Source organism: Hipposideros armiger, unplaced genomic scaffold (assembly GCF_001890085.2).
Source record: "Hipposideros armiger isolate ML-2016 unplaced genomic scaffold, ASM189008v1 scaffold_457, whole genome shotgun sequence".
NCBI classification, from domain to species: domain Eukaryota; kingdom Metazoa; phylum Chordata; class Mammalia; order Chiroptera; family Hipposideridae; genus Hipposideros; species Hipposideros armiger.
In genome coordinates, this window is record NW_017731807.1 from 255,751 (window position 1) to 280,987 (window position 25,237).

At 50.7% G+C, this 25,237-nt stretch overlaps 1 protein-coding gene across 4 annotated transcripts in view; it reads right to left on the reverse strand.

The window, feature by feature from the left end:
• Positions 1-1,266: 1,266 nt before the first annotated feature.
• Positions 1,267-25,237, reverse strand: part of NTN1 (netrin 1) — a 183,068-nt gene continuing 159,097 nt past the window's right edge. For 2 of the 4 annotated variants that reach the window (XM_019665897.1, XM_019665896.1), the window contains exons 6-7: positions 4,241-4,315; positions 1,267-2,793 (exon numbers count right to left, since the gene is read on the reverse strand). In XM_019665897.1, coding sequence (XP_019521442.1) covers positions 2,621-2,793; positions 4,241-4,315 — 248 coding nt within the window. In that variant the 3' untranslated portion in view covers positions 1,267-2,620. Of the gene's footprint in view, positions 2,794-2,822; positions 3,514-3,881; positions 4,316-25,237 lie in introns of those variants that run through there. The other 2 variants (XM_019665898.1, XM_019665899.1) reach the window with 2 other exon arrangements.

The window sequence follows — 25,237 nt, forward strand, 5'->3', positions numbered from 1 at the left end:
GGAATATCAGTGCCCTGGCTGTAAGGGAAGGAAATGTGTTTCCTAATTGGCTCCCCGCTGGGGTATCAGCCAGAGAGCTGCGATTATGCAGCCCCTCAGGACCTCCCTCCCCAGTCCTCCTTGGCTGGCATGGTCTGGCCAGACTCACCTACTCGCCTATCCCCAGGCCAGTGCTGTCCTAGTCCTCTTCCTGCTCATCTCACCCTGGGTCGGCCCAAGTCTACCCCCCAACCCCTCAGCCCGATTCCAGAGGGACACCCCTACTCACACTTCAGCCAGGGGTCCAGGGTCCCAACAAGATATACAGAAGATTTTCCACAAGGTCCTACAGCCAAGACCTGGCGCCCCATCCTCAGAGCCAGGCCTGCAGCTGCCGCTGGGCTGGCCTCCTGCTGTGACCCTGAGCCCAGCCCAGCCCCTGCGGGTGCCACTCACGCCTTCCTTAACAAGCCTCTCCCTGAGGCCCCACCCACCGCCCCACGCCCCAAGGAGCTGGGCTCTTGTAAGCTGTCTCCAGGAACCCCTGCAATCCCCTTCCTGACACTTCTTTGTCCTGTCTCCTGCCTGAATACTCAAGCCTAGATGCTGATGGGTGGGGATGCTCCCCAATGTTTAGGTAACCCCAAGAGTATCAGGGATAGGCCTGGGGACCAGAGACCCTCCAGTGTTTTGGGGGAATGGGAAGGGCAGGTCAGTTCTGGCCTTGGGGCAACAGGCCGGGGGGCATGGTTAGGAGGACATTAAAGCTGATGGCACAACAGCTTCGGACCTCGTCAGCTCCCTGAAGGCACACCCTGCTTTCTCTCCTGCATGTGCTGCTCTTCAAGTCTTGTCCGGCAGCAGAAATGTGGACAACTGGGCAGTGCCTGGCAGTGGATGTGGGGGCAGGAGCAGGGGTAGCTTCAGTGAAGTATGGAGAGGTGGACATGCAGGGCTGTTCCTCGTTCCTCTTGTCCTGGGGTTAAATGTGATGTTGGGGGGGGTGGGTACCCAGGAAAGGACCTGTGGAAGGAGCAGGATGCTGGCCCTCCGCTGGGGAAGTCACCTCTCCTGGCTGGGCCAGGGTCCCACCTGTGACATGAAGGAGCTTAGGCCCGCCACCGTTGACATCTGCTTCAGTCTGATAATCCATGAGGGAATCATGTATGGGGAGAAGGCGAGGGCTGAGTCAGGGAGCAGAGGTCAAATGGAACCCAGAGGCTGTGCCCCACCAGCCCCCATCCACAGAGAAACCCCTATTGCCTAGGGGGGCACTCAGCAGGGCAAGAGCTCAAGGAGAGCCTGGGGACCCCTCTGGGTCTATGAAAAGAGGGCATCAGGCTCCCTTCAGCAGAGAAAAGGAGACCTGCCAGATGGTGAATGAGAAGACCAGGAGAGCTCTGAGGGGGCCGAAGTGTCCCCGGGAATATCAGGGGTGGAAACGCAGAATTCCACGGTGAGTTAAATAGAATGGGGTGGAAAATGGGATCCGTTGTGGTAACTTTTAAGTGAGTCAAATTTTTCCTTTTTTTCACTTGAATATAATGAGGGCTGCAGGCCGACACCTTACAGAAAGATTGCTCAGCTCTCGCCTTTGCCTCGCTCCTCTCCAGAGCGCCTACTTAAGGATACTTCAAGACTAAAACTAAAACAACCCTTCCCCATGTAGGCCAACTATTCCTTTCCTCTCCAGTTTCTGTTCCGGGCGGGGGATGGGGAGGAGGAGAGGCAGGGAGAGAGGGACAGGGCTCGTCTCTGTGACCCCGGGGCTCTCTGGGCCTGCGAGGACATCCTGGGCTCCGTCTCCAGACCCCCAGCCTGGGAAGATGACAGACTCCGGAGGCCCTCTTGCCCAAGTCCTCACCCCACAGGAGGCCACCTCGCAGTTCCAGCTAACTCAGATGCCCAGGGCTGGGAGGACGTGGCCCTGCAGGTTGGGGTCACACAAACTTCATCCAAAACAACCTGGGGCCTCTCCTGTGGCTGTCCGTTATCTTGACAGCGTGTCCTTTATCTTGAAAGCACCTCAAAGCTTGTTTTCAAAATCAAGGTTTGCTTTCCAGTGGGAGCCAGAAGTTTCTGCACTACCTGGGGATGCTAACACTTTAAAGGGGCTTTGAGGAACCTACTGTGGACCCCTGAGGGGTCTGAACAGGGGTATACATGGCCTGGCCACTTCTGAAGTGACACGCAAAACCTGCCAGTTGCTCTGACTTCCTCCTGTGGGAGGCCAGGCTGCCGGTGGGGAGTGTGGCTGGGTCACTGCGAGTGGGGGTGTGCGTGTGTATGTACATGTATATGAGCACACACACAGTAAAACGAGAAAGTTTTGGAAGTTCTCAAAATTCCTTTGGGTTCCTTTGGGGCTCACCATTTATTTCATTCTACTAAAAGGTCCTAAGCATTGTCCTCATTAAAAAAAAAATCCTTATGTTTGGTTCAAACAGCTGGCCTACTTAGGACCCCCATGGGGCCGGGCTTCCAGGGCCAGGCTGCCAGGCCTCCTTGGGTCAGGAGGGTGGGGGCACATGATGGATGGATCTGAATGATGAGTCCGCCTCATCCGGGGGCCCTTCCTTCTCACCCCACTTCTTCCATCTCCACTTCTTCCTTCCTCCCTTCCCACCCAGCTCCCTGCAGACTAGTAGAGGCCATTCCGTCCTGGGAGCCTAGGAGACACCGGGCCTTTCCTGGATGTTTCCTGTGCACACACAGAAGGTGCATCACCTCCATGGAACACACAAGGAAACCAAGGCTCGAATAAGCAACTGGACTTGCCTTGGGTCCCACAGGAGAAGCATGACCAGCGCAGACCTGGAAAAGTGGGCAGAAAAAAAAAGGCCAGTCCACTTTCCCAGATGAAGCCAGAGCGATGCTGGGGTAGGGGGGGCCACTGAGGCCTTGAGTGGGGAATTTGCCTCCGGGGGGCAACTGGAGAGCCGACAGGTGAGACCAGATGACATGGAGCTGGAGTGGGGAGGTAGGCAGTGAACTGTTGGGGGCTGGGAAAAGGAGGACCAGCCCCACCCCAAATCAGCCAGACCTACGGGCTCAGGAGGAGGGCCCCACGGTGGAAAGCTCCAAGCCTGGATTCAGAGCCCCGGGGTCTGCGTCCAGGCTGCAGCTACTTCCTGGCTGGGTGGCCAGAGCCTCAGCCGCCCACGCGTATGCCCCAGTCTCTACATATGGCCTTCCCAGCTCTGCCAGTGGGTGGCTGGGTGATTCTTTCTGGACTTCTGTCTGCTTCTCTCGCTCTGAAGTGTCCCGTTTGCTATCTGCACACACCTGCCCGTGGGCAGATAAGGCTTCCTTCCCCTCCTCCTGCAGGCTTCCCAACTGCCTCCCACCCACCATGACCACAGTCAGGCCTTGACCCTGTGTCACATGGCATCTGGCCAGTGAGAACACTCCCAGGGACTAGAAATCACAAGGCCAGCTCCTCACCTCCCACAGGACAAGGCTGGCGCACGGAGATTCTTAGCATTGAGGCAGGAAAGGGGCGCTCGACAGGGAAGGGGTGCAGGGGCCCACTGTCTGCAGGGTCAGGGAGAACAGTGTGTAATGAGAGTTAGGGGACAGAACAGCCCCTTCTCGATTTAGAAAGCCCGGGGGCTCAGGTGACAGGGAATCTCTGCAGGTGGCTCCCAGGGCTGGAAAAGGCCTGCGGAGATCTCTCTTTGGCTCTGCTCAAACTTCAGGTGCATCAGAATGACCAGCAAGCAGTTTAAAATGCAGATTTCCCCAACCTACCTCGGCCTCACGGAATCAACCCTTGGAAGAAAGAGACTTTAGGAATCTGCATTTTAAATAAACCACGGAGCTCTCACCCCCTTCCTGATTTGAGTACCTCACTTTGAGGAACACAGACTCAGGTTGCATGTCCACAGAATTGATGAGGGCACTGAAGACCAGAGAGGTAAAGTGTCTGGTCTGCGGCTACACAGCATCTCGGGGCTCAGAGTGAAGGCAGAAGCCAACCTGGGAGTCCCAGCGCCAGGCAGCCCCAGTGGCCTGGGTACCTCCCTGCAGAGCTAGGGGTAAACCCAGCCTTCAAGCCCCATGGCCCCTCATGCCCCTTGCCTCCGAGGGCCAAGGTGGAAGAGATGAGAAATTCCTGGGCGTGGGAGCTGTCCAACTTGGCTCCTGTCCAGTGGCAGGGACTTCACCAACACCCGCTCAGGGCCACTTGTACCCAAACCCAGCTCCTCACTGGTCACATGTCGCCCTCCCCTCCTCCCCAGACAAGGGGACTCTCACTCACCATAGTCCTTCTTGCAGTACTTTTTCATGTTAATCTTCAGCTTCCCTTTGGAGGCCTTGCAGTAGGAATCACAGTCTGCAGGGAAGGGGAGAACACAGACAAAACCTAATTAGGCTGGCGCTGAATAGGCTGGCGGCGAGTGGGAGGCCACCTCCCTAAATACCCAGAGGCCTGTGATACCCATGGGCCAGGCCAAGCAGCCGCCATTCAGGGCAGGCCCAGCTTCTAAAGAGGCACTTGGGACAAAGGGCCCTCGCCTGACCCACGCCCCCTCCGGCCTGACGAATCCTTTAGCCGCTGCCTGCAGCCCCCTTGGCCCCTGTGAGGGACTCTGGGGGCTCCCGTATTGTGCCACCCAGGGCTTCTGAGCGCCACACAAATTCCCCTATTCTTAAGACGCAAGTGGAGCCTGATTAAAGCCGATAGAGGCCTCATTGTCACCCTGCACCCCGGGTCTGTGTCAGGCGCTGGCTTTCATGGCGCGGAGCCTCTGGCTGGGGTCAAGCCCCAACAAAAGAGGTCACGGAGGAAATTAGCAGCCCATGAAGCATTAGAAAACCCCTTTGGTGTCCACTCTACTGGAGTGTGCAAATAAAATGCCCCCCGAAGAAGAGTTCAGTTCTAATGGGCCCTACTGCTGAGAGGCAGGGCTGCCCAGCCTGCGTCCACTGGGTATCACTTCGGGAGCTTCCCACAGCTCGAGTGTGAGCTGGGCAGGATGTAGGTGGCCCTGTGTCCAGCAACTGGGCCTGCTTTTCCTGGGGGTGGCCTGTGGCAGCGCACCAAATACACACCTCCAACCCCAGTGCATCGCGCCCTCCTCTCCGTCAGCTCTTTCTGCTCTTTGGACAAGGTGCTGCAACTCCTTTGTCAGGTCTGCATGTGACACTCTTAGCATGATGGCTGGCCCACCACAGAGGCCCAATTAATCACTCCAGCCTGCCCTGGAGCACTACTCAACATGCTGGATTTCATTCAATGATTACAACCATTCTTTGACATGTGGGCGTTATCCCCATTCTGCAGATAAGAAAACTGAGGCCGCCTGCCCAATGTATCCCGGACAACTAGCACCAGGGCCAGGCCTTGAACACGGGTCCGAGATGCCCAAATCACTGCACTCTGTGTTACGGAGACCATGCTGTGTCTCCGTAAACAACAATGGATTCCCCCTCAGTGTGAGTGGGGTGCTAAGTTCAGAACTGGAATGATGAATGCCCCATATTCCAGCAGCTCCCAGATCGCTGGCAGGAAAGACCAGCCAGGCTGGCCTGGGCTATGGAGGACCCAGCCTGTTCTAGGACCGATGACAGCATGGGGCGACAGAAGTGGGCTGGGTGTGTGTTCTGATGAGGGGTGGGGAAGGGGGACTAGACAGGTGAAGGGGACATACACACAGACACGCAAGTTACTGCCCCAGGAGTAGGTGCCAGCCCCTCACTGTGCAGAAGGGAAAACCAAGGCCAAGTTAGGGCTAAGGAGTGATTTGTGTGGGAGCACAGGACGAAGCCAGAGCATGAAGTCAGGCCTCCCAATGCCACCTGCTCCCTCAACCAACGGCTTAGATCTGCAGAGAATAGAGATCACCCCCGACTCAGCCTCTGGCTCCATGGGAGGTGGCTGCCTCCTCTGAGCTCCCAAGATGCACTGACTGGTTCCTCAATTAAAGTCAAAACAGCTCCATCCCATCACCCTGGGAGCCATAGGCTGGCAGCTCCCTGCTGCCTCCTGAGCCAGCTTCCTGGGGCTCCCAGTTAGGAACCAGTCTCAGGAAATGGGAATAAAACAGTCCCCCCTTCCTCCTCTCCTGTGGTCTGAGCCCTTGACCTCCCTACCCCAGGATGCCCTGCTCAGGGACACCAAAGGCTACAGTATCAGTCCCTCCTGGCAGCTGCATGGCTGGTTGGTTACTGGAGGAAGGACCTCTTGGAATGCAGGGACTGGGTCGTCCAGAGTGGCCTGCATTCTACCGTGGCCAAGCCCGAGAGGTCGAGCTCCGAGGTGGTGGCGGCCCAAACACACAGAACAATGGCATTGGCACCACTATCATCGCACTGCACTTCACTGTTGGGAACAGCCAGTCTCAGCTTCATGTCTGCCAGCTCAGGGAGATGACACTCATAGTAGAGCCACTGCGATGGCTAAACCCAGGTTGTGCATAAGTCCTTGTGGTCCTGGAGTGAGCTGGCTGGAATCCCGCCCTGCTCTCTCCACTTAGGAAAGTGAATTGGAATGCAAGTGGTGCTGGGTGATGTTATTACAGGGACAGCTTTGAATCCACCCTCATCGCTTTTTTGTTATTTTTAATGCAAGTCATTGGCCCACGTTAGCACTTGCATTCTGGTCAAGAAACCTACGCCCTGCCTCTCCTGTGTGGGTCAAGATACATCCCTCCATCGCAGCACTAAGGTTGACAGCCCTGGTCAAGAGTTAGCCTTGTAGCACGTCAGCTCTTCAGAGCCTCACAGCAACCCTGTGAGGAAGGGACTGTGAATTCATCTTCAAGACAATGAAGCTAGAGATGAGAAAGGTGCCCGGGTGCCCTGTACCGCAGAGCAGAAAGGAAGGTGGCCAAGTCCTGTGACTACCTACCCCTGAACCTTTGTCTCTCGCTTCCTCCCTCCCCTCTCCATCACTGTCCCTCCTAGTAACATCTACAGCTCTTCTTTTCAGAGCCAAGTATCCACCTAGGACAGAAATCCTCTTAGAGTGTGTGGCATCCACCACTGCCTACTTAGCTCGAGCTCCAGACCCTGCTTAACAAATCACAGCCATCCCCATGAGTATCAAGAGTCTGTGCTTCAGTAATGGTGGCCACTCACACGGCACTGATGAGGCATGCGGCCCCACTCTCTACCCTGCCAATCAGCCCCATTTTACAGATGAGGCAATCTGGCCACAGAGTCTGTACTCCTAACCCCCTGGTTCCCAACCTGGACTGTACCCCCTGGAATAACCCAGAAGCTTTTAAAAAACACTGATGCCTGAGTCCCACCCCTAAGACATTCTGATATCATTGGTTAAGGGGGCAGCCTAAGTGCCTAGATTGTTTAAGTTGCCCAGGTGATTCTAATATGCAGCCACGGTTTGAAACCACTGTCTGAACCAACTGTAGCTGCGGGAGGTGGGGACAGGGTCTCTGCACCCATGACTTGCACAGAGCACCGTGCTCAGTAGAGGAAAGTCCCAGACAGGTGAGAGCTCACACAGAAAAACTCAAGCTGGTAGCCCCCACAGAAAATAGTGTCAACCTCTGAACATTTGCAGTTGTATTTGTGTGTGTGTGTGTGTGTGGGGGGGTTCCTATGCCTTTCCTTTCTGTCAGCCAGAAATTCTTGTCAGGTCTGTGTGCTTGTTGTCGTGAAATGCCCCCCGCTCCTTTCAGATTTGCTGCTTATAGTTTAATTGTCATCTTGGAGAATAGGAAGATCAACCTTGTTAGGCTTGTATGTAAAGCATGGGTGAATAGGCTTGGTATGAGAGGCTGAAATGCTCTCCTTTGGGTAACGTGCATAACCTCCAGAGCACGGACACCATGGCAGCTCTCTGGCTGCCTGTGGACTCTTTGTTTTGGGTGTATTCCAGAGAACTGAGGTCATTGGACAAGTGGTCCCTGGATAAGGAAAATGTTCCTGTATTTTCTTCTTTTATCAAATACACACAAAGCTACAGAGACTGCTTCAAGATGGACAAACCACAGCTTTAAACTGCAGCTTGGACTTCTTCAAAATGGCATCTACTTGGCAGCCACCCATGTAGCCTCTCCTTGTTTTGTTCCAAAATAGCTATAAAGACAATGAAAAAAAAATGAAAATTCACACTAATGCCAAAAACTAAACTGATAGATGACCCAATGTAGGAATCTGGGAGCAATCTCTATTAATTAAAGGCAGATGGTGGTGGAACAAGCTAAACCTGTCCAGGTTTTACCTCCGGACACAGCTCTTTGTCTGATAAATGGAAAGATCCTGAAAAAAAGAAAATGACAGGGAGAGAACAACCAGAAAACAAATGGGCAGGAAGTGGGTGGGGGCACTGGTAGCAGTGCCCTCCCCCAGGGAGGGGAATCTTAAAGAAGAGGAGGGACTGGAAGGGCAGTGGATATTTTTAGGTAAATCATTGATGCAGAGAATGAGAAAATCAGGCAGTAGAGACAGAAGGCAACCACCTCCACAGAGCAGAAGTGAATCAGGGGAAAAGGCTGGTAATAACTAGGAATTGGAGCTAGAGTTATATACATTCCCCTGCCATCCAGCTTAGAACTGAGATGGGAATCCAGCTGTCATGTTAGTATAGGGATTTGCATTTTTTTTTTTGCAAAGTGCCAAACAATAAATATTTTAGGCTTTGCAGGCCATACAGCCTCTATCTCAACTATCCAAACTCTATTGCCATAGCTGGAAAACAGCCATAGACAATATGTAACTTAATGGGCATGGCAGACTAGGAAAATTCTAAAAAGACACAGCTTCATGAATTAGGAGAACAAAGCCATAAGGGAAGACAAGGCTGAGCTGAAAAGGTCATATGATGACATAAAAAGGGTGGCATATGAGAGAAAAAAGAGCTGGAAAAACAAAAATCAAAACCAAAACCTAAAAACCGAGTAGCACAATTAAAATCCACTTTGGAAGCAGTAAAGAAAAATGATACTATAGAAAACTGATTCAGAAATATGAAGAATAAATTGGAGAAACTCTTCCAAAATTTAGAGGAAAAGAATAGAGACATGGAAACTATGAAAAAGAAAATGATACAGACATAAGAGAAAAAGTGGGAGAGAACTGCAGCAGAGGCCAAATGGAGTAGAAACAAGAATCAAAGACAGGATTCCTGAGCTAAAGACAGATGTATACATACACAAGGAAAGGGTTCACTGAGTTTTTGGGAAAAACTAAAGAAAAGAAGCCAACACCCAAACACATCTTCACAAAACATATGAAATACCAGAATGAGGAAAAAATACATACAGATTGAAAATCAACAAGAAGAAGCTGTCCAGATGATCATGGAGCAATGCCTATAGGTCTTAAGGAAGGAAAAGTTTGTGACCCAAGACTTTTATACCTAGCTAGACTGTCTTATATATATTCAGACCATGATAAACAAAAGGCATTCTCAAGTGTGCAAGGGCTCTGAAAATATTCCAATCATGTATCCTTTATGAGAAAAATTTTTGAGAATGTTTTCCAATCAACTATGAAATGAATAAAAAAATGAGAGTTTAAGAGGGGAAGTCATGGTTATGAACACACTGGTAGTGAACACTGAAACCAGTGAGCACAGAGATTTCAAATTTGGCTCTAAAACTGAAGGCAAATATGAAAATAATTCTAAATGTTTCAAAGGGAGTATCAGACTACATATATGAATGTATAAATAACTATAAAAATTTAGTCTGAAACTTTACATCATATTAACAAAAACTAAGAAGTAGAATGAAATGGAGAATACAACTCTTTGTCTTAGTAGGTAGAATGCAAAAGATGCTATTTCATGCTTTACCCTGACAAATAAGAGCTATTAGATCAAATACCTCTGTTTGAAAAACCCTAAAATAACCACAAGCTCCAGAGATAATAGAAAATACATTATAGGTAATATGCCAAAAGGGAAAAAAAGAACAGGAAAAGTGGCATACGTAAAAAGCAATTGTGATAAATTAAGATCGTAAAAGAGCAACTATCTAAAAACAAAATAATGACTATAAATGGATTCAACTCCTCTACTGAAAAACTGATAAAAAATATTAAATAACTGTTTCAGAGGGATTATAACTAAATAAAGCAATTTTTTATTAATTATGATTTTTAAAGACGTTGTAAGCTTCTTTAAAGAAGTTGTACATTTGTCACAAGGTAACAAAGAAGTTCACCTAGTAATAAAAAAAAGAATGTTTTGTGTAGAAAAATATCTTATTGAAATATATTAAACAAAAACTGAGAAATACAAAAGGAACAGACAGAAAAACATAAGTAGTAAAAAAATGCCACACTAATTCTAAGGAGCTAAAACTGTACAGGCCACATTTCCTGACCACAATGTAATAATTAGTATTTATTATTAAACAAAAAAGAATGAAAATAAATGAAGTGTATTCAATTGTAGAAATTAATAAAGTAGAATACTGAAAAACTCAAAAGTTATACATACATCCAAGAATTGATTCTCAGCAAAGCTCCAAAACCAACAAATTAAAAAAAAAAAAAAAGACAAAACACTGTCATGTCTAATTATGAATAAAAGAGAGAAAACAGACACAACATTAGGAAGTAAGGAGAAAAGGTGAGCAGGAAGCTCCCTGCCCCCATGCTCTCAGGGAATCCTTTGGGGCTCCAAACAAGGATGCAGGTAAATACTGGAAAATCTGCAGGGGGCCCTGCACCAGGGTCACTCTCCACTCCCACACTCCTCCCCAAAAAGATGGGAGCTGCCAGGGACAGACACGGGGACCACCTGACTCCCCACTACAACGGCTCTGTCCCAGGGAGAGCTGCTGAGACCTGGAGGCCGCCATCTGCAGCTCACAGCAGGCCCATCCTGGCTGGCTGGCGTCCTGGCTCCTCCTGGGAGCAACGGAGCCTCCCTTTGATTCCCCCCACCTGCTCCCCTGACCAACCCTCAGCCAAGAGCCAAGAGGGGGCCTTGCAGGCCCAATCCCAGTGGCCGAGCCCCTCCTTCCCCTTCCTCCACCTTGGGTAGCTGTCCCCTCTGGTCTGCCTCCTGTACCCAGGTGCCAAAAATCCTGCTGGGCAGGCCTGCTCGGCAGATCGAAGCTCATCTGTGAGCATATGGCAGGCGGGGCCCAGTGTTCCCTGGTTGGAGCCAGGGGCGCTGCATCTGGTGCCTCCCTTGGAGCAGGGCGGGGAGCTGGCCAAGGTCTCGCTCTCAGCAGCACCCCTGACTCTCTGCTTTTGGGCTGTTGGGCTTGTGAAGGTGGGGCCTAAGGGAAATGAGTGAGGGGCACCCAGTCACCACAGTCCATCTCAGGGCAGAGACTTAGAGAGCTGGGTGAGTTTCAGCCTCCACTGGCTGCACCCTGGCTGGGCACAGGGGAGGGACTCCTGGTCTCCTCCTGGTCCGGGGTGAAAGAGTTCAAGGGGCTGAGGCTAGGAGGGGTGTCCAGCTGGCTCCGTCCATTTTGGCTGGGCCACTCTCTGCCCATCAGCAGGTGACAAAACACAGGTTAGGCCAGTCTGCCCAGGGAGAGTGTGTTTTGGCTCCACCAGACCTGGAGCCAGAGCTGCTTGGAACTCCTCAGGCCAGAGAGTCCAATTTTCAAGATGCTGAGGGTGTGCACAGGTTTCATAATAGCCATCGGAGGGTGAGGACAGAGGAGGCACTCCCCATGAGGCCAACTCGCACCTCCTGGTCCTAGGATACAGACGACGAAACAACTCTCCCCCTAGTAGGAGCACCTTGTCAGTACCCACACCCACAAGCACTTTGCCCAGGGTACAGCCCCCTCTCTGGGAGAGCCAGGGTACAAGCAGCCGTGCGCACCCACACGTTGCTCCAAGCCTGTGCTAGTCCCGCCCACCCACTCGATCAACTCCAAGCCCTACTTGCCTCGACAGCATAGTGCCCATTTAACTTTGGGTTCTGGCGCAGAAAGGCCAAGGACTCCCCCTAATGAGGCAGCCTCTAGCAATATACTGGCAGAGCAGCTGGGTGTGAGCTATTCTGCAACCTATGGGGGCAAATGGCTAGAAAAAAGCCCAGTGCTTGCAACATAGATAGCAAAGGACTAGTGTCTTCAATATATAAAGTGTTCTTCTGAATCAATAAAAAAGACAAACTAAAATTCAAAGGAGAAGAACAGGCAATTCACAAAAGAGGAAAAAAGGGGATAAGGGGAAGTAAAAATGTTCAATGTCAAATAATCAGAGAAATGCAACTTAAATCAACAGGAACATAGGACTTCCGTCTGGCAAACTGGCAAAGGCAAACACACACCCATACAAAGTGGTTGGGATGCAAATTAATCCGAACTTTCCTGAGTGCAACTGGCATCGAAAAGAGTGACACTCCTAAAATGAAGACAATGAGCAGGTAGAGAATGGGGAGGGGGGGACGTGAAGGGAGGGTGGAGAATTACTTAAATACAAAGGTCAATCTGAGGTGACATTTAGGATGACAAAGAGTCAGCCAGTGAAGCACCCAGGGCAGGGAAGGCGTGAGGAACCAAAAGAAGGGGAGCCTGGAACTGGTGAGGGGGGCTGAACCAGAGATGAGGCTGCATGGTTTGCAGGGTGTCCCAGGTGTTTGGATGTTATTCTAGAATATACTATGCACTGAAATGTTAAGTGGTGGGACTAAGGTTTTTTTTTTACCGTCGCTTTGTCTTATCTATATTTTAATTTTACTGCAATGAGGATACAATGTTGTGTTAAAAATTCTGAGGCGAGTTTCTTCTTCAGTGACGATGGGGACCATGTACTAATGGGTGGCGGGGGTGAATCCTATCATGAGATGATATCTATATTCAACAAGGTGACACTTATATTCCTAACCCATGGGGCTTCTGTTGCTGAGAAGTACGTGTGTGTGTGTGGCTTCATCCTTTCCCAATTCCACAAATGTTAATACCAAGGGACAAAGGAAAAGTGAGTTGTCTGCCCACTGTGTACGGTAACGTGGTTGGGAGTGAGGACACTGCTCTAGCTAGGGTGGTTGGGGAAAGCTCCCTGAGGAGGTACCACAGGGCTGAGACCCAAACAGTGTGAAGGATGCAGTGCCAAGAAGATCTCAGACAAGAGGGTTCCAAGCAGGAAGAACAGCCTGTGCAAAGGCCCTGAGGCAGGATCAAGCCTGGCACAGCCCAGGGACTGAGCAAAGGCCGGGGTGCCTCGCACAGAGTGAAAGAGGAGAGGAGCACGGAAATGAGACACACAGTCGGAAGGGCCTTGTGGGGCTGCATATGATTTGGATTCTATTTTAAATGTAATGCAAAGCCACCAGAGGATTCTAGCCAGGCCTAAGCCGCTTGGGGCTGCTGGGTGCAGGGTCTTTGGTTGCATGGGCTGAGGGAAGCTTTCACCCTTTCACAGTCAAAGATTGGTCCCTCATACCTAGGCCCACCTCATACCTGAGGTTACCAAAACATGGTCTCTACTCTGTACTGTAGTTACCAAGAGCCAGTTTCCAAGCTCCTAGAAACCTAAATTGTCATTCTGCGGCATGAGCCTCATTCATTCTCAAGGACTGCAAATATGTAATCCGGTGGAGACGTACGAATATGTGTGCTGAATGCTGATGAGTTAAGCACTGGATCCTCTTCCCACACCCAGCTGGGGGCCTGGGGGCTCAGCTGGTTAGGGCAGGGGCTGGTGCTCCAGCCCCCCCGGCAGTGCTCCCCGGGGAAGCCTTGCCCTTCCTATTAGCTCCTTCACAAGCGTGGCCACTTTCACCCAGGGCTTCTCAGAAAGTTCCCTTTGCTGCACCTGCAGAGGAGGAGGCAGACTCCCGGAGGGCACGTGCACTGTGCAAGGCACACCCAGGGCCCTCCTTTTTCCATTAGCTTCCCCTAGAGAGCCACCCACTGTGACAGCCTCAATCATCAGGCCTGGGTCTGACAGATCTGCTACAGCCTCCCCAATAGCCATACTCCTTTCTTCCCAAATAGCAAACCCCGATGTTTCCAACTTCAAATACCCTTCTTCAAAGAGACCCTTGCAGCTCACCATGTCCAGGTCCCCACTTCTGGCCCTGAAGGGGTAAGTTCAAGTTTACTGAGAGAGTCTTCATAGAAAGCAGTTGTTTCTTGTACAACCCTATGATCTGGGGCCCTTAACCATTCTGAGCCTCAGTTTCCCCATCAGTGAAATGAGGTAGCAGTGATGATAATAACTGTCCTGAACATTCATAGGATTTAGGAGGAAAGAACTATGGTGTGGCGAGAGTGATAAGGGATGTGAGCGATGGTCTCTGGAGAAGACGACCTTTCAGCTGAGACCTGGAGGGTGAGAAGGTGCCGCCAACTGGGTGTGATGGGCTCAAGCTAGCCTCAGCTGAATGAAGGTGAACAGAGGTGAATGATGGTGCAGCAGCAGGGATCGGGGGTTGGGGAGGTGGGGCCCACTGGCGGGCCTCTTGAGGCAAGGACAGGAGCTCAGATCTGAGGTGGGGTGAGCTGGTCCAGCTCCTCAGCAGAAACTATAAAACTGACTCAAACCAAGAAGCCAGCTGGTGTGGTGGGGTCTAGGCAACGCAGTTTCCAACAGGAGCACGTCTGCCTTCAAGTTCCGTTCTGAGCTAAGCTATGGACCCAGAGCCGGGCAGCAGGCCAGAAGGAGAAGGTGCCCAGGTGTAGAGGACATCAGATCCACAGCCAGGACCTTGTCTGTGTCCAAGGTCACGGCCTTGGGACATTTACTCCATTCACATGTCTTCTCCTCCATTCCAGTAAATGATGGCTGAATCCTATTATCTGCAGAATATCTGGAAAGACCAGGACCATACCCCAAAGATGCTGGAGAAGCCAGAGACTCCACAGCTGGCCATTCACATGTTCAGCCACCACACCTTGGCCCTCAATGCCTTTCCCCTTGGCAACCTTCCTTGCAACCCGTTCCCGTGTCATTTCCCTGTGTGGACTTCCTCTCTGCTCCCAAGCACAGCTGGGCTCCTCTGTATTCTTAGTTCCCATCTCAGGGCCTAGAATTGTCTGTCTGCCTCCTCTCCCAGTGGTGACTAGGCCCTTGGTCACAGAATCTGGCACACTGTGGGTCACTGGAACATGAACTCTGGGTCCCGTGTGACCATGAACATGGCAGTGCAAAATAAGCTGAATGCAGTTGCTCCTGTAAGATACCAAGACTGCTTGGACGAACAAACCCACAAATACAGGCACCCTGAACTACATAGTCAACTCCTTTTGTAATTATTCTGGTGACACCTGTGAGAAAGCCTAGGTTAAGGGCTAAGGCATCATTTAAACCTGCTGAGTTCTCTGACAACAAAGAGGGCATGATTTGGACTAGGGAGGGCTTGAGTACCACTAGAAATCAGGAGGCCCTGTCACCTATGTTGGGATGCACAGCTGATATCTGAAAAGCAGCATCATCGAGTTCTGGATCTCAGGGTTTTTCTGTAGGTTGTAGCTGGTTCTCTCTGGGGTGTGGAGTGTCTGCTGGACACATCGCCTCTACCTGGATGCAGGATATAACCCACTGCATAGGTCGAAATGGTCTGTCTCAGAATAGTGAAGAACTTCAGGGCTGCAGGATGCCAGGCAGCAGTTAGCAGATAGTCTATGGAGGAACTCAAAATGCTGGCTCTGTGACTTTCAAGCTGTGTGTCCTTTGGCACATTATTACACCTCTCTGAACTTATTCCTCATTTATTAAACATGGGTAAGAGTGTGCAATCCTCTGAAGTTCTAGTGAGAGGAAGCCTGACATAAGCTCTAAAAATGTTAGCTATCATTATTTTTACTATAATTTAGGAGTCATAAAAAGAAAATCAATCTTGTATTCATGGCACACTCAAAAAAATTTTTTTTCACTTTCTCACTCAAGTATGTACTGACTGACCTTTGGCTGTTCTGAAAAGCAAGGCCATCTTTGGGAATTGGTTCCTTCCCAGCACTTGTCACACAGTGCAATTATACAAGGTCAGACAATTAAGTTCGCAAACTCATCCTAGAAAAAGTGCTACATACCTCATTGCTGAATATCACTATGGTCAACTTCGAAGTACTCCCCTTGGGAAGCTATGCACCAACGCCAGTGCCTAGTCCACCCTTCAAAGCAATTTTGGAACTCTTTTTCTGGAATAGCCATCAGAGCTGTTGTCATATCCCCCTTGATGTCCTGAATGTCATCAAAATGTCTTCCTTTCAATATTTCCTTTATCTTCAGGTAAAGAAGTCATTGGGGGAGCCGGCCGAGTGGCACAATGGTTAAGAACTGGCTTAGGATGCCAGAGGGCCCCGGTTCGGATCCCACATATGAGGGCCAGTGACACTGCCCTCTACAGCTAAGATGCTGAACAACAGCTCAACTTGGAGCTGGGCTGCCGTGAGTCGCCAGCGACGGAGTAGGCTGCAGCCCCTATGGCAGTGGGTTGCCATAGGCTACCATGTGTAGCCAGCAGCCAGCGTGAGCGGCCAGCAGCCACAATGAGCGGCCGTCCAGAAGCCGGTGACTGATCTGCCTCGCCTGGGAAGAGTGCAATGATGGTGCCAACTTGGGCCAGTGAAGCAACGTCCTCTACAACTAGACTGAAGAACAAAAAACAACAGCAACTTGTCTGTTCCCCATCCCCCCAATTCCCCAATAAAAAACTTTAAAAAAAAAAGAAGTCATTGGGGGCCAGATCAGGTGAGTAGGGAGGGTGTTCCAATACAGTTATTTGTTTACTGGCTAAAAACTCCCTCACAGACAGTGCCGTGTGAGCTGGTGCGTTGTCCTGATGCAAGAGCCATGAATTGTTGGTGAAAAGTTCAGGTCGTCTAACTTTTTCACGCAGCCTTTTCAGCACTTACAAATAGTAAACTTGGTTAACTGTTTGTCCAGTTGGTACAAATTCACAATAAATAATCCCTCTGATATCAAAAAAGGTGAGCAACATCGTTGCATCAAGTTCACGAAATTAATTACCAGACCTTTGTACATTTTCCAATTGGGTTTATTTTTTCCCTATCTCCCTGAAGACAGGGGACACTGCCTTGTTCACTCTCCAGGGCCCAGGACACATACAAGCTCTCAATAAATATTTGTTGAATGAGTTAATAAAAGGGGGCTCAGCTGCCACCATCTATGGCCAGCTAAGTGACCTGTGGTCCCAGCAATTCCCTCACTCCCCTAGTCCAAAGGCGGAAGACACCAGGCCCTGCAAGGAAACCTGTCCAGAGGAGCAAGTCTGTGTAAACAGCAGGAAAGTAAAGGCCCTAAGCAGGATTCTGAAGGGAGGGCAGAAAAAGACAGTTTTGGAAAATGCTGCAAACAATAAGCTGACACTTGGGGAGTGTGTTCCTTGCCTGGGGAGTGCAGCAGGAGCTGATAAATCTTCCCTCTCCAGGGAGGTTTGAAGAGCTTTGGTGTTTTGTTTGGACTTTAATAACACAGATTCTAAATCCGCCGTCTTATTATGAAAATAGATTTACAGATTTAAAATACTGGGCCTGGGATTCTGAGGGCAGCTCTTACAGGAAAAGCCAAGAAGGCTCTCAGGAGGGATGACCTGGGGGTGGGGGATGGGATGAGCAGTCCCCTGCCGGGTCACCTGCTTTGGAAGCCCATCCTGTTTTAGTCCTGCCTGGTACACTGGGACCTCTGAAGAGAAAGGAACAGGCAGACCGGGCTGGGTTTTAGGAAGGGGACACCAGCAAACTAAGCTTTTTCTCCCATAGCTGATGAAAGAGGTTGACGGGCCCCAGCCCCCTCCCTGTGGGGCAGGGCAGCCCGCAGCCTGGTTTGGGGGTGGGGTGGCCGGGCTGAGAGAGGTCTGGGCCGCACTGGCCATGTGAGGCGGGGGAGCAGCCCCTCTTCTCCACTTGGAACAAGAGGGTGCCGTGAGTCCCCAGCATGCTCTTTCTTCTGGCTGAACAAGATGGATTGGAAAACAAATTGGCTCAAATAAAGCATGTAATTAGATTAAAGCCTCTTGCCCAGAGCTTTCGGGGTTGCAAAAAGCCCTCCTCACTGGAGGCAGGAGACCTTGGTGGGCTGAACCAGCTCCTGGACATTCAGAATTTTCTCTTGACCCTTGGCTGCCCACCCCCAGTCCTCCCCAGCTGGTGCGAACTATGCTGAGGGGATGAAGTCTACTACGAAGATGGCCCCAGATCGTGTTCTGCCACCAGCCCCACAGGTGGTGGGGTCACCCCGTTTCCTGCTTACAGGTCCCGCCTCCTCCTCAGAGGGAGACCATGTCCAATCCACGTGGCCCAGCTGGAGCTCAGCCCACTGCTAGCGTGAACACCTGGGATGGTGAATCCATACCTGGGCAGCCCTCACCAAAGAACTTTCCACCCGCGACCCCATTTGAGTGGCACAAGGACCTACAAGGTAGCCGGGAAGTAGTATTAGAACTGCCATTTCCATTACACACCTGAGAAAAGTGAAGCCCAGAATGAAGTGAAGCCAAGGTAACCGGCCAGTGGGGACACTTTTGCTAACACCAGCTGCCCTATAATCGAAGTCAAGGCCATCCCGAGGGGTCTTTGTCCCCAAAGCCATGGATAACCTGGTGACCATTAAGCAATGACCCTTAACCTCCCCCGACACAGATGCAGGGGCTGCCCCCTCTTAACAGCCCTCCTTCAGCTGCCTGTCCTCAGGAAGAACCTCTGTGTAACTGTCTCCCACCGTCCATCCTCCCGCCACACCCCTTCCCAAAGAGTCAGCTTCCTCCATGTTGCCTCTGCCCCTCTTCCCACCAGCCAGCCCTTCAGAAATGCGGCTGTGATCACGGGCTTCAGAGAAGGGATGGAGAGGAGGTATGAAACCCAAGGTTCCTAGTTTGAGAGGCTTGATGATAACTTATCTCCAGAAAAAAAAAAAAGAAAAAAATGAGAGTTGTCAGGAAGACACTGATTGGGAGCAAGTGTGGAAGCAGGAAAAGCAAATAGGCGGCACATGAGTCACCAGGTTTCCCGGCCAAGCTCATGGCAGACATTACTAATCAACCTCAGCACCCAAGGGAGCCCAGAACTCAATAAAGTGCTCCTGGTTGCGCAGTGGGAAAGCTGACACGTTCTTGCCACCCCTGGTTTATTCTATCATTTGCCACTGACTGATAGGACCCAGGACCCAGAATCCATCTCCTCAGAGCTGAAAGGGTGTGTGAAGGTCAGTCTGGGAAAGCTGACACGTTCTTGCCATCCCTGGTTTATTCTATCATTTGCCACTGACTGACAGGACACAGGACCCAGAATCCATCTCCTCGGAGCTGAAAGGGTGTGTGAAGGTCAGTCTACCCCTGCACCTCCTACTGTCGACCCCACTGCCTGAATCTGCCTCACCAGGGATCCTAGGGCTGTACAGGACTTCTGTCAGCCTCATCCGTGTCTGGAACTCCTCCCAGATGGCCTTAGCTCCAGCCTGGCATAAGCCTACCACCTGTTTAACCAACAGATCAGCCCTCAAGACTTTTGGAGAAAGGGGCCCTCCCTCCCAAGCCTTCCTGGTTCTTCAGACTCTAAGGACATGGCTTTTAAAACCTCAGTTTTGCTGGTCTCTCTTCTTAAGCTCTCTGTTCCTCAGGTCTCTGATGTGGAGAATTGAAGATACTAATCCTGTCTCCTCTTTACTTTATGGACACCTATGCATACAATCCTACTTAACTGGAGGCCACTTACCTGCTTATCTCAGTCTCTGGAATACAGGTGAGAACCAGGAAGGAAGAGGTCTAAGCAGCCAAATTGCTATCACAAAGGGAATCCCTTCATGTCTTCATCCATAGCTTAATTAGCCTTTACTTACAAATATTGATAATAAATGTTGTTATCACCATTCCTAAAACATAATACTTATGATCTACATATTTAAAGGGTGGGGGGATGGTAGAGATTGACCCACTGGCAGGAAGAGGGAACAGCTAGCAAATAGAGGGCAGAGAAGAGGCAGAAAACTATGAAACTATGAAAAGCAGACATAGAATACCTAAGGGCCATTTTGAACAGAGGCAGAGAGTCCTACAACAGCTGAAAAAGTTTTGAGATTACGACTGCATTACATACGATCCCTTTTTGCAACGCTGTATCATCCTGAAAGGTGAGATCATGTCCCATGTGCACGGCTTAATAAGGCAGAAAAGTTGCTGACACATATGGGAAAGATTTCCATCCAAAATGGTTAAAATAAAACAAGGTACAGGGCATTTCAATGAATTATGCCTCCGGTGTCTGAACACCATATTTATGGGGGCTGTTCATTCCATAGCAATGCAAGAACTGTGGCAGATACTGGAATCCTCCCTGTCAAGACCAGACTCCGCTACCTTCTCACGTGGAGGTACTAGGTTTGTTTGGGGAAGTAAAGAATTCTCTATATACTCCAAGTAACCACAGACCCAAATGCCCCCCGGCAGAAGGCCTGGCTGTCCTTCCCAAGAGCCACTGCAGCCCGAGTGGCTAAAGGTCACCAAGAGGCCAGTGGATACCCTGGGCTTCATCCCTGCCATGCCTTCCCCACCTGGACACATCTAGGCATTAACAAGATGGCCAACTTCATCTTTTATACCAGTCTTCCATTTCTTCACCATCTCTTCTGTCTCCAGGAACTCCCCAGACACAGGATTTCCAACTGGTGCTCCGTCTTAGAGGACAGCCTAAGGGTTGTGTTTCCCTGACTCCCACCCACCATTCACAGACTGAAGGAAACTGGAATGAGAGAATGATGTGTCTCAGAAGCTCAGGCATGGCTGTGGGTCCCACAGATTCCCCCAAGTGCTGTGCCCGACCTACCATTGGGAAGTTTCAGGACGATTCTGGTGGACAAAGGACTAACCAGCTTTCACCCACAAAGGAGGACCTTGTATGTGTGGGAGACACCATCTAGCTCTCTTCCCAGCACCCAAAAGCACCAGCTCCTTTTAGAAACTGGGAGACAGCTACCTGGGCGCCCTGTAAACCCTGGTGGAGGGTATGCAGATATCTGCTTGCTGAAGATGAGCTGCCTAACTGGATAGAGGGTATCTGATTGAGGCAGATGGGGGTGTCCTCAGCTCTATGAGGGAAAGACATACAGACCGAATCTACATCAGAGCCGGAGGAATACAGCCCCTTAATTAAGCTTTTTGCAAGATGCAAATTCTGTCACATAAGATGGACTTTGCAGAGGTTTTGCTTGAGGAATCCAAATTATTTTTAGGTTCTCTTTACCTACTATCGGTGAAATGAGAAAACAGCAGCCCATCTGAAGGGGGAGTGCACCACCTTGGACTTGAGGCTTTAATTGAGGGCAGAACAGACACAGCAGGCTCTCAGCCAAGCCTGACATTGGGAGGCCCACAGGAGGCCACCTGTACACTGGGGCATCTGCTGATATGTGTACACCTGGATCTACTCCAATAGGTAACAGTCTGAATTAGAATCATCTATTTATGCATCTTTCTTGCATAGTAAACCCGGGTTCCTTGAACTCAGGGTTCCATGTTCTAGCATTTATGTAACCCCAGCACCTAACACAGGCCCTCAGTAAATGTGCAATTGATGAATGAATGAGGAGTAAATGAACAAACGGGCACAAGTGCACAAATCCTCAGATCAGAATTCCCAAGGAATGCTGGGAGTTGGGGGTGGGGGGTGGGGGTTACTCAAAACCACTACCAAGCCTGGCTGAACAAGAAATCCCCATTTTCAGCCTGTAGCCCAGATGAGGCCAAGGGAAGGATTTATAGAGCACAGGATCCGTATTTCATAAACCCTTCCAAATTGCAGAAAAGGCTGCACCTGCCTCCGTCAATCTGTGACTGCTAATCCGCTATAATAGTTCTGTGCCCTCCATTCTGTCTCCCACTCGGAGGGCAGAGTTATCCTGTGTATTCGCCTTTAATAAGCTGAAGCCATTCGGGCCCTGTATTCACTGGTATCTGCTCCCACAGGGCCAGCCCCACGGGGTCTCCTTGTCGGCTCTCCAAGCGAACAGGGGATTTCACGTTCAGCAGGGCAAACAAAGCTGTCCCAATGGGGATCCAGTTGGCTCTCGATATGCTTCTCCAGTGAGAGCCAACAGTGGACACAGCCTAGAGTTGCTGTCAACACTAAAGGGTGATTCAGCGGAGCGGAGGAGGGGGAAGCTAAGCTGGGGCTCCCTGGGAAGGAAGGTCATGAAAGAGAGGGATGCTTACAGCCCTGCAGGGTCCTCCCGGCTGCTTGGTTGGCCAGTTAGCCCAGCTGGTTAAGCCAGTGCCAACGAGGTCAGGCCCTGGAACCCAGTATCGCCTTTGCCCCTGGGTGGGCCTACACCCCAAACCTAGGCAGCTGTCGTGCAGGATGCACATCCCACGGCCAGGACTGGGCTAAATTGCTTCCTACACAGAGAAGAGGCCCTGAAAGTTCACATCACTTTCTGATGCCAGTAACTGCAGCACCATAATGAGAGGTGGCCACAGATGCCTAGGACATCAGCAGAGTGAACAGAAAGTCTCCATGGCAAAGACTATATGAACACCATTTCATTTTCCTCCACGGTGTACAGACTACATTATCCAGTACCAATTGCAGTTAGGTGTGGTCATGTGATAGAGGTCTGGCCAATGGGACATGGTAGAAGTGATGAATGACACTTTTAGCCTAGCCCAGAAAAGTCTCCCATGTGCTCTCCTCCTATGCTCTCTCCCCAAGCCAGCAATGACTCCAAGGCCCTAGGGATGGCGGAGCCACATGATGGGAGGAGCCTGGGCCCCTGACTCACTACTTGGAAGGGAGCTACCCAACCAGGAATACCTGTGACAGATTGTTGGGCTGCTTATTACAGCACACAGCCTGTCCTGACCAATACAGGGGTGGTGAGAAGTAAAGAGAGTTTGAATTAGGAGCAACAGCAGCAATGGTATACATGGTAGAGAAGAGAGATTTGAGAGATAACATAAGACTGTCATTACTGAATGATTGGTTGGATATCAGAGGGAGGACATAGGGCCCCAGAGAACAACCACAAGGTTTTTCTACAGTGTAGGGCTGTTGGACAGTGGACAAAACAGAAATCCAGATAGTCTCCAAATCCCAATAAAATGTGCCTTCCCCTCAAGTAGAGCAGATGTGGCTGGTGCCCTGCCCAGAGCCCCTTTACTGGGCCAGTACACCCACCTCCAGCTGCGATAGGTGCTGGCAGCTGATGGCTCACACTTGCGCTTTCTCTGAAGGCTTGCCCTTAGCTGATGAGAACTGCTCTGCTTGGAAATATCTGGGAGGTTACACACACCACTCCCCACGGGGCAGTCCACAGCCAATGGCCATTTACATGGGCAGGTGTAACTGCCCAGCCCTCTTGCTTTTAAGCAAGACAACTTCTCGGATGGTGTTCACTCTCCAGGGCTCTCCATGGGATCATGCTGAGGCAAGACTTCTCCCGAACCCACATCGTGTGTCCCTAGCTTCTTCCCTGCCCCATCCTGCTTCCCTCACTCCCTTCCTGGTTTCTCCTGAGAACACCCCCTCAACAAATCATCTGCACGAGAATTCCTGTCTTGGGGCCCCTGGTAACACAAATGAATGGCTAAAATTCCACCTACTGTCCCTTCCACAGCAGTACATTTGCCACGAAGAGGAAGAAGGACAGGGGTGAAGTCCAGAGCCAGGACAATCCTGGACTCTCAGGTCTAAAAAGATCACCGCCTTCTCAGAGGTCTCGCCATCTGGTGAAGACGGAAGCTACGGTGAAGATGACATGGACCACAGGGCGATTTAGATGCTGAAGGACAATTTCCCAACCCTGGGGCTGAAAGAGGTGGCCTCATGGGGCAGAGGGAATGCTTGGCCAGGAAACTAAGGAAGTGTCCTAACCTGCTTGGGGTGGGGACAGGGAGGAAGGATGGCAGTGGGTGCAAGCCTAACCCAGTTTGGCTTGAAGACAATTTTAAAGCAGCTTCACTAACACACATGAATTTCTAAACTCTCTTCATCAGGAGGAATCTTTCCCAGGCCCCCAGGTCTGATTTCTCTCCACAGCTTACCACCTGCGATGATGCTTGCTTGAGGCACTATAGTCAGTGGAAAGGTGGGAGACTTGGGTCCTCACCTTGATTCTGCCATCAACCCTAAGGCAAGTCACTATCCTCTTTTGGGCCTCAGTCTCCCCATCTGTCAAGACCCCCGTGTGGAAGCAAGACTGTGATGACCCAGCTTTAGGTTTCTTCCTGGTATCAAGATCTAAAATCCCACTCCCAGGATACCTTTTGGGAGAAATGCTGAGAAATTTTAACAACTAGCTCTCTGGGAAGAAAAAGCCTTGATTTGCAGCATGTGGCCACTTTCAAGGTGTAAATATTCCTGTCATGGCCAGTTTCAAACTACCAGTGTGATGCCCTGAATGCAGAGCTGGGAAGAGATGCCCACAGTCAGCTCTCAGGAGCCACTGTGAGCAGGTGTGTGCCGGCTCCAGCACACCACTCATTTTCAGGTACCTCATCGCACAAAATAAATTAGTTTCAGACCCTGGTGCATTTCTAATCTCTGCAAACAAAAAGGCTTTCTCCTTTCCTCAGTTCTGCAATACAGAGACCACCAAAAAGTGCAAATGATATTTGCCACGATCTTCCCTAGGGAGAAGGTGGCCTATCCAGAAGGAGCAGGAAGGGGGCAGCACCCCATTGCCCCACCTGAGATGCAGATCCACTGCTCTCACTGAATTAAAACTCTGCACTCTGCCCTGCGGGGCAGACACAAGGACGATGATCTGTGTGGTCACGCCTAGGGGCAGAGCAGGGATTTGTCTCACATGGTCATACCCAAAGCTTTAGGAGCAGAAGGACACACAACAGAAGGACATTCAACAGAAGGTGGGAGGTGGGGTTGGGGACAGTCTGAGCACCATGCCAGATGCGGTAGGTGGCAGCTGGTAGCCTCTCCAGCCTCAAGGCCATGTCGGTCCTTCCAATCCTAAAGGTCCATGTCCACAGCAGGGAGGACGCCCAGCAAATGGGCAGACGATGCCCCCAGTCCATTCTCCTCTTCGCCTTCCCTCCCCTGGGTCTGGGCACAGTTCTTGGTCTAAATTCCCCATGGTCCCCTCAACAAAGCCCTGAAAAAGCCCCTTTGGCAAGGGCTCTGTAGTCACCAGCCCTGTGGCCACAAGCAGGTTCTCAACCAGCTGACTTCTGACTTGGGAGGGGGCCAAATTGATCATTTACCCCAACTCCCTCATATCCTTGAAAAGACTGAGCCCGGAGGAGCCCTGAAGCTATATCAAGGGGGGTGGGGGGAGGGTCACAAAATACTCAAAATCCATGCTCTTAAAGTCATTAATTGTATTTAAGTTTGTTGTTATTACCACTTGCTGTGGACTGAATTGTGTTCCGCCAAAATGCCTATATCGAAGCCCTACCCCC